This window comes from Pristiophorus japonicus, chromosome 18 (assembly GCF_044704955.1).
Source record: "Pristiophorus japonicus isolate sPriJap1 chromosome 18, sPriJap1.hap1, whole genome shotgun sequence".
In the NCBI taxonomy this organism is placed as follows: domain Eukaryota; kingdom Metazoa; phylum Chordata; class Chondrichthyes; family Pristiophoridae; genus Pristiophorus; species Pristiophorus japonicus.
Window position 1 is genome coordinate 82,717,816 of NC_091994.1, and position 9,969 is coordinate 82,727,784.

The 9,969-nt window shown below is 42.6% G+C and overlaps 1 protein-coding gene across 3 annotated transcripts in view; it reads left to right on the forward strand.

The window, feature by feature from the left end:
- Nucleotides 1-5,065, forward strand: part of wnt4 (wingless-type MMTV integration site family, member 4) — a 30,458-nt gene extending 25,393 nt beyond the window's left edge. For all 3 annotated transcript variants that reach the window (XM_070860180.1, XM_070860182.1, XM_070860183.1), the window contains exon 5: nucleotides 3,544-5,065. In XM_070860180.1, the coding sequence (XP_070716281.1) occupies nucleotides 3,544-4,011 (468 nt within the window). In that variant the 3' untranslated portion in view covers nucleotides 4,012-5,065. The remainder of the gene's footprint in view (nucleotides 1-3,543) is intronic.
- The last annotated feature ends 4,904 nt before the right edge of the window (nucleotides 5,066-9,969 follow it).

Here is a 9,969-nt window from a genome sequence, read left to right on the forward strand (position 1 = left end):
ATTATCAATAGACTACATCTGCCAAAATAAAATCTGCAGATTAATTTGGTAACTGGTTGCTATTATTTTGTAATACCGTAGAAACACAATAAGCACATTTCCTATTAGCAAATTTGTTCAGCTAAATTATCGATTTGTTTTCAAACAGTCCACCAACTCTTTTGTTGCTATCATTGATTGGTTTCATGTATGATTCTAAAAACACCACAGCAATTTTTTAATGATTGACAAGAGATGATTATGTCCTAACATCTTACGTTTTAAAGAGTCCATGTCACTATTTTACATTATCATCTTGCAAGGGCCTCCATCTTGTTATCAAACATTACTGATGTATTGGCGTCATGTCTCACTGAACACCTTCGGTCTTCATAGGAAGGCACCGTGGCTTTGTCGAGCATTAATCATGGTGGACCTCATAACCAAACCAATGAAATGCCTGAGTCTTATTCCCAGTTTGTCTCCAAACTATAAAAAATGTGGCTGGCCTTTCATGGAACAGCATTGTGTACAAAGATAACATAAAACAGATAGTAAAAGCTTTTCCCAATATATAAAATGGAAGAGTGACTAAAGTAAATGTTGGTCCCTTAGAAGATGAGAAGGGGGATTTAATAATGGGAAATGTGGAAATGGCTGAGACCTTAAACAATTATTTTGCTACGGTCTTCACAGTGGAAGACACAAAAACCATGCCAAAAATTGCTGGACACGGGAATGTGGGAAGGGAGGACCTTGAGAAAATCACTATCACTAGGGGGTAGTGCTGGACAGGCTAATGGATCTCAAGGTAGACAAGTCCCCTGGTCCTGATGAAATGCATCCCAGGGTATTAAAAGAGATGGTGGAAGTTATAGCAGATGCATTCGTTATAATCTACCAAAATTCTCTGGACTCTGGGGAGGTACCATCGGATTGGAAAGTAGCTAATGTAACGCCTCTGTTTAAAAAAGGGGGCAGACAAAAGGCAGGTAACTATAGGCCGGTTAGTTTAACATCTGTAGTGGGGAAAATGTTTGAAGCTATCTTTAAGGAAGAAATAGCGGGACGTCTAGATAGGAATAGTGCAATCAAACAGACGCAACATGGATTCATGAAGGGGAAATCATGTTTAACTAATTTACTGGAATTCTTTGAGGATATAACGAGCATGGTGGATAGAGGTGTACCGATGGATGTGGTGTATTTAGATTTCCAAAAGGCATTCGATAAGGTGCTACACAAAAGGTTACTGCAGAAGATAAAGGTACGTGGAGTCAGAGGAAATGTATTAGCATGGATAGAGAATTGGCTGGCTAACAGAAAGCAGAGAGTCGGGATAAATGGGTCCTTTTCAGGTTGGAAATCGGTGGTTAGTGGTGTGCCACAGGGATCGGTGCTGGGACCACAACTGTTTACAATATACATAGATGACCTGGAAGAGGGGACAGATGTAGTGTAACAAAATTTGCAGATGACACAAAGATTAGTGGGAAAGCGGGTTGTGTAGAGGACACAGAGAGGCTGCAAAGAGATTTAGATAGGTTAAGCGAATAGGCTAAGGTTTGGCAGATGGAATACAATGTCAGAAAATGTGAGGTCATCCACTTTGGAAAAAAAAACAGTAAAAGGGAATATTATTTGAATGGGGAGAAATTACAACATGCTGCGGTGCAGAGGGACCTGGGGGTCCTTGTGCATGAATCCCAAAAAGTGAGTTTGCAGATGCAGCAGGTAATCAGGAAGGCGAATGGAATGTTGGCCTTCATTGCGAGAGGGATGGAGTACAAAAGCAGGGAGGTCCTGCTGCAACTGTACAGGGTATTGGTGAGGCCGCACCTGGAGTACTGCGTGCAGTTTTGGTCACCTTACTTAAGGAAGGATTTATTAGCTTTGGAGTGGGTACAGAGGCGATTCACTAGGCTGATTCCGGAGATGAGGGGGTTACCTTATGATGATAGATTGAGTAGACTGGGTCTTTACTCATTGGAGTTCAGAAGGATGAGGGGTGATCTTATAGAAATATTTAAAATAATGAAAGGGATAGACAAGATAGAGGCAGAGAGGTTTTATCCACTGGTCGGGGAGACTAGAACAAGGGGGCACAGCCTCAAAATACGGGGGAGCCAATTTAAAACCGAGTTGAGAAAGAATTTCTTCTCCCAGAGGGTTGTTAATCTGTGGAATTCTCTGCCCAAGGAAGCAGTTGAGGCTGGCTCATTGAATGTATTCAAATCACAGATAGATAGATTTTTAACCAATAAGGGAATTAAGGCTTATGGGGAGCGGGCGGGTAAGTGGAGCTGAGTCCACGGCCAGATCAGCCATGATCTTGTTCAGTGGCGGAGCAGGCTCGAGGAGCTAGATGGCCTACTCCTGTTCCTAATTCTTATGTTCTTATGTTCTTAAACCAATTGGGTTTACCCCAAAGAAACAGTGAGTTTACCCCAAAGAAACAGTGAGTTTCATTGCATTACCATGGTGGTCAGCCCCTTTAACATTTTATCAATGAATTATCCCGTTGGACTGTTTTTAATGGACCAACGTCTATAGTTTGTAGAAACATCTTTTATTCTCGGTCCAGTAGCTCAAGCAGTTGAGTGCTTCATTCTCAACTGGACGTCACACATTGAAATCACTTGGCTCAGTGACACTGTAGCCTAACACCTTTATTTGAAGGCCTTTTTGAAGCTTCAAGGTGATAAAACTAAAACAGATGATCCTACATAGTATTATCTCCCGACATGTTACCCAGTATTTGCAAAGACCCCTCTTCTACTCATCTTCATCAGTACATCTGTTACTTCTTCTTCCCCTCCAAGTCTTCTTCCTCAACCACATGTACTACTTTCCCCAATATTGTTCTACTATTATTACATTTCTATCCATTATATTTGTTCCTTCTCCCAAACCTCTTTACCTCGTCCCCCTTTCCTTCTCAATTATACCTACAACTCCTCCCTGGCCTCTTACTCTTCTCACATCCTATTCGCCCCAAGATAAGTTCACTGCTCCATCATGGTCTCCATCATCTGCCACCCTCTCAACTTGACCCCAAAGTGTCTCCTTATTGAAGCTACCTCCAATAATCCTCCTCACTCTGCTCGCCCCTCCCAAAGCTGTCTCCACTTTCCAAGTCTCTGCCCTCTTCAATTATGACATGGTTATGTAATTGGGCACACATTTTGCAACTACCGTTATAAAATTATTATTTCTTATCTAGATTTCAATTTTAAAAATCTAAGATTGAAAACACATTGTAAGCTGTGGCAGACAAGGCGCCTGCTATCGCATAAACGTTCCCCGACAGCAGGATGTTCCAGGAACTAAGCAGCACCAAAAACGCCACATCAAAGCAACTCCGCCCCTTCACGGATGCAGCTGTTTCCAGACTCGGCCATAGTTGCGCTATTAAAACAAACACAGTTCAAAACGTGACCCTCACCTTCTCAAATACAACTGTGACAGATGAACAATGTTGTGCGCTACACCACATCAAGTATTAAAACAGTTTAGTGTTGGTTATTTTCCACAACGTCTCACTGTGCATTCTTTTTTTTTCAGGCCATTTTGAACAACATGAGGGTGGAATGTAAATGCCATGGGGTTTCTGGATCGTGTGAAGTGAAAACTTGCTGGAAAGCCATGCCTCCATTCAGGAAAGTAGGCAATGTGCTGAAGGAGAAATTTGACGGAGCCACAGAGGTCGAACAAAGGAAAGTCGGTTCCACGAAAGTCTTAGTGCCCAAGAATTCACAGTTCAAGCCTCACACGGATGAGGACCTCGTGTACCTCGACTCAAGCCCAGATTTCTGCGATCATGACATTAAGAACGGGGTCCTTGGAACCTCTGGGCGGCAGTGCAATAAGACGTCCAAGGCTATTGACGGCTGTGAGCTCATGTGTTGCGGCCGCAGCTTCAACACGGAGGAGGTGGAGATCGTGGAGCGGTGCAGTTGTAAATTCCACTGGTGCTGTTTCGTCAAGTGCAAGCAGTGCCGCAAAGTGGTGGAGATGCATACATGTCGGTGATGAGGCCTGTCCCAGGTCAGCCCAGGCAAACCCAGGTCAATGCCCGTCACTACGGGGGACTAGAACACTCCAGCGATTCCAAGAAGACAGAGAGAAAACATTATTTAAGATGTCCCAAAGGATCCTTGTTTTATTATTTTTATTTATTGCTGACTAACAAAGATCTGGAGGTTCTTCTCCATGGACTGTTACTGCTCCGGTTGAACTTACCTCTCTGTTACTGATGCTGCTTAAGTGGAACAAGGGGGCGGAAGATGGTCTGGTTTGACATTGGTATTGTTGCACAGGCCTTTTCTGGTATTGATACCTCTTCAGTTGTACACTGCTCTCTTACAGACATATCTGGTCTAGAACTCATGTCAATACTTCTCCGATTCTCCATTAATTCCTGCTATTCTCTGATCATACAAAAGTTACCCTTACCTCCAGCTGCCAGCGGCCCCTCCGATCATCATCCAATCTGGCTTGTGCTGAAACCGCTCCATCCATTCAGATTGTCGACCATTACAAAACGACACCCCTCTCAGAGCTCCAGTGGTCTCCGGATAACTCAGTATATCAATACCTCCAAATCGCGTACATTCCAAACTCTGTGTCATTACAAGCTTTCACACAACTCCCGACAGCTTGCAGTGACTGGCATATCATGACTTCCCCCACAATACGTGTGCGCGTGTGTGTGATTTTTTTTGTAACAGAGAAGACAGCACTATACCGTCAATAAATAATTTAGATGGTACCAATTGTAACATAATGTATAGAGTTGTTGAAACAGAAAAAGACCAAATACAGAGAAAAAAAACCCTTTATGGGCTGAATATGCACGCTGGACAGACTAACAGAATGTATTATAACAGTGTTCTGAATATTTCAGTTACAAAGAGACTACATCAAGATGAAATGAATCCTAGAAGATTCTCTCAAATACGGCTTCTAGTACGATGTCATGCACAGCACAGTCTAGCCTGTACAATGATCCTAGTGTTCATGTATTGTTGACGATGTTATCTGGACAGAAATTTGTGCTACAGATGTTAAAGATCTAGAATCCTAACTCTGATCTTTCGCAGTTGTTCTTGTGCTGGAGATATTCTTTTTGTTGTATATACATGCACATCACTTCAGACCAGGCAGAAACTAACACCCAAAGGGACTGGGTGGTACCAGGAATTAGACGTTGAGCCGGGTTTAAATTCAGTCCAAGTTAACTGCTGACTGTCGCTGGGCCAAATGAGCTTGGGCACTCTCAACCGAGTTGCTAGTGAGCATGGGCCCACAGCACAAAACCGCCCTCATTTGGCACAAGCTTGCATTCAATTGGCAATATCACTCAGAAAAATGATGGATGGCTGATTTGGAAACAGAAACCCCTCCCTTGGTGCAAAGGTTGTAGCTCAGCCTGATTGTTGGGCAGAGTAGGGAGTTTTGCTCTGCATCATGTGTCTGTATCTGACCTGGAAGTGCTTGGTGCCGACACTCGATAATTCAAATGTAAAAGTGCTCCATTCCCTTTCAATAACATCCCTAATCCTGAAGACTGCCCAGTGAGTGGGCCAGGCTGGTAAAAACATTCATGTGCTGACTTCAGTGCTGCTATCTTGAACTGTGGTATTTTTCGTCAAGATTCCAGTACGTTATTTTGTTTCATATAGGCTGCTCCATAATGTTAATCGTATATTAGCTCATCTCACATTTCCAAGGTTTTTTGCAACAACAGAAGAACTGTTCCTTAGAGTTAGGTGTAATTTTGTATCTGTACATTAAATGAACAGGTATCTTTTATTTAACAACAATGAACAAGGACAGAGTGATCCAGGCAAATATATTGTAATAAAAAGGGATTGTTCTCAGCAGCTGTGGTTTAATACCAGTAGAAGTCGGATTCAGATTCAATGGCAGCGCCTCTAGTGATGGGGATTAGAACATGGATGCTGCTGTGGCGAATACTGTGTGAGTTGGATAACGCCTCCCTCTTCTAAGGAAGCTGGGCTAGTTCTGTTTGGGAAAGAGCCAACTTTAAGGTGCCTTAGTTAAAGCTTTCGCGGTTATGAAGGAGACTAACAACTCACACAGTGACCAACAAGATGATGCTGTAAATTGTTCACTATAGCGAAAACCTCAAACCAGGGGAATACAAATTAAAAATCAGGAAGTTGGTGGTGAGAAGGAAAGTCAAGCAGAAATGTTTTACTCATAGGGTAATACAGTTCTAGAGAAATGACCAGGGAAGGCCATTGAAACAGACAGCATAAATAGGTTTAAGAGGCAATTAGGTGCACTTGCAGTTTGTTGACCAAATTGCCTTTTTCCTGTTCCTAAAAATATTACCCCGCCCATCAATTTTCTCCTTTGCCTTCCCTCTCTCCTGAACGCATTGAGTCTTTACCGGGTTCAAGTCAGGTACGAGGCACCCTCTTGTTGCTTGCCCATGTGCCAGACGAATTTGTTTGGAGCCGTCCCATGAGAACAGCACCAACCGTACTTTGTACCCTATAGTCGTGCTGTTGCTATGGCGGGTTGCTACGGGTTATTGTGACCTTATGAGACATGATATGATAAAGGTACGTTACGTGGTGCCACCTTGTTTTATAGAACGCTTTTGTTGACGTGGTTCATAACACATTAAGCCTCTGTACTATTGAGCAGACTGCTATTCGAAGCTCGTGAACAATATAGTTCAAACTGTGACAAGTTGCAAAATTCAGAAGGAAAAAATAAATTCTATATTAAAAAAAGGTAGCGGATGTCAGCTGGGCGCTAAAATTGGCCTCAATACGACAGGGAAAAGAACGGTCAAAATCAGCCTGAGTTTCCTGGTCCTGGTTGTTATCCGGTTGACTGCATGTGTGTGGCGGCCGGGTGCAGACAGGATCAGGCTCAACTGGGATATCCTCCGTGACTGAATCCCCCACAAACATCGCTGTCCAGGCTCAGATATAGAAAGTGGCGACCGAAGCCAGGTACAAGCGGGCAGCGAGCGCTCATTAAACCAGACCACAACACGAGTCAGCAGAGACTGAGAAGGAAACATGCTCTCACTCCAAGCCGTGATTGTCATCCAAGCTCAATTACTTGACAGTACATTATGTTGTGTCTGGGAAGAATGATAAAGGGCGGGGTGCAGGGGTGAGGTGGGGAGGAAGGGACTGCCCCACCCGAGCAAGATGGAGGAGGTAAATATCACAGTCCCTGCCTTCAGTTGGCCGGTCATGCAGCAACATCAATGGTGTTTGAACAGGGACACAAACCATTTCCCTGACTAAAAGAGGGAGCTTAAAAGAGTGCAGCCCCCGTTAGGAGGCTAGAGAGCAAACTGAGGGGGAAAAGTAGTAGTAATAGTTCTGTTCAAATAAGAATAGAGCAATGAAACACTGGAAAAAAAAGTTGAAAATAGAGTTGTATAGAAATGCCAGTGTAACCTAAATAATGTACAAATCCTAATATATTTGTTTAGACAGATTCTATGTGATTTTCAGTCTACGACATTCTTAATACAGAATTAATAAATGTGATGTTTGCACTCCCAAATGAAATCAGCCTTATTCAGATGCACCTATGTTGTACACGGTGAATATAAGGTATTACCAGCTCCTGGTATTGAGGTCCCAGTGCCAAACACAAACAAAACACTAGATGCATTTATGTTTAACAAGCAAATATTTCATTATCAGGTATGTTACTTCCTTGTATCATTCAAATAAAATTAGTATAAGTGCAGTTTGAGTCATGTGGTGCACTATTACTGCAGCTGGAAAGTGAGAGAAAGCAAGACAATGCATTGGCGCTGGATCTATCCCTGTACTTGTACTTATAGCTTTAGTTTTCTTTCGTGGTAGCAAAACAAATCCAACGTGAAAGCCCCTATTAAACCTTTTGGTGCTCAATTAAAACTGGATCCCTTCATTTTGTTAGAGGGGTTTCTGTATTGATGAGGATGCTGGGACTCCAAATCAGTCTCTTGTTTTTCAACAAGTAAGGAGCTAAGTCCCACAGCCAAGTGGATCGGAGTCACCTGGCACAAGGTTGTTGCGGCATGAATGACAAGGTACGATCTCAATTAATTCCGAGTTACATGGTACACCCAAAAGGGCATGTTATCATCTGAAACAAGGATGTGTGTCCAAGGACTTAGCCCACAGCCTGAAGACCGCCCAAATTAGTTAGCAAAGTCATATAGTACACAAGTAGAATTTTTCCCTCTTGACTATCACTGACTACTCTCTTTGCAGAGGGAGGTAAACAGGATCACTTTGGGTTTGAAATAGCTCCAAGGTGACATGTCTGGCAATGGAAGATCAGAACCCAGGCCACCCTAAGTAGTAGACTCAGTAATCCAGTACCTAAACCAGACTGTCCACAGTATCCCAGCCAGCTCACTAATGGAACGAGCCCCCATTCTGTTCCAGATTGCAAACTAATGTCCTAACTGGCCAAGCAGCAGAAGCTCTGTGCTGTCGGGTTGCAAGGCTTTAGTTGATTAAAATCCTGCACACACTTGGAGTTCCCAATGCCTTGGGTGTGTCAAGCAGTGGCTATGCTCGCCGGATTTAAATAAGTAGGGTGCGCCCTTGTAGTGAGAGACTGTGCATTCCATATCAGGGAAACAGATCCGTATAAACTTCTCAGCTTGGTCAAAGATGGTGATGGGTTCCTGTGCACGTCACCCAGTTGACCAAAACACTATCTGATCATCACTGATCATCACTGAAGAGGTTGTTCCACCCACTACACCGTAACAAGAATAATGCACACATATATGGGCGTCCTTCAAGGTAGCAACATATCTTGGGGTTTACGTCATGGAGGTAAACCCTTGGATGCGTTACTGCTCGTCAACACACTCCTAACTAATACTATTTAGAGCTCTGCATTTATGGGGTTTAACTTTGAAAATAATTCTCAGGAACTTTTTTGAGAGCTTATTTTTCAAAAGTGGCTAAAAGTCAGAAGGAAAATGTAATGCTGTCTGCCTGTCACAGCAATGCACTCTGTGATTTCGCTTCTGCTTTCTCCTCATGATAATCACAGCACAAGCAACCATGCTTCAGAATCAGAATTCAGGGAAGGAACTCGGGGAAGACACGGGAAGTGTGAATCTTGGTCAGCCAGAAGCAACATTTGCAGTTCAAATTAAAGAAAAAGTTTTTTAAATCAGAAAGTAGTGAAACATCAACAAGGGGTTAACAACTGGATGTAAATTGGAAAACAAACAAATGGACTGAAGTATGAAAAAGATGGGAATGTTTTAGTGAAAACTGGTTAAAACTCAATGCATTAATTATCTTATATATATATATAAACTTCAGAATCCTTGGTTTGTTATGGACTTGTCCCAGCTATTTATAATCGTCCACATAATATAAACCACCTGAATCCTGTGGTGTGTTGCTGGAGTTAATATAACCCCATGCATTCCTTATCGTTTTACTACCTTACCCAGCTCACTATTATTTTGTGTATAATAATATAAAGCATACCCATTAGTAACTTGTAATTGACTTTACTACTTATTAAGCTATAAATAATGCATGGAGAAAAGTTATAACTTGTTGAAGCAGTTGAGTGCTACAAGTGACTTTAACACCCCTGTGCTAAGAAGATAAAATATGGTCAGGATTGCTGCATCTGATCAGGCAGTGAGCCCTGATGGATAATAGCCATGTGGACAGTGAGTGAGGACATGTTTCGGCTCAGCTGTGACATGCTGAATGATCCATGAATGATCACTTGAACAAGGTACCAAAGGACACCCAGCACCCATTAAAATGTACTAAAGAATCCTATGGGTTTACAGCACAGGAGCCCATTCAGCCCATTGCGTCTGTGCTCTTTGCTAGAGCAACTCAAAACTAATCCCATTGCCCTGTGCTCTTCCCATAGCCCTATATCTTGCCTTGCTTCAAATATTTATTCAATATTGCCTTACAATTTAAGAAAGGAGGGAGAGAGAAAACGGGG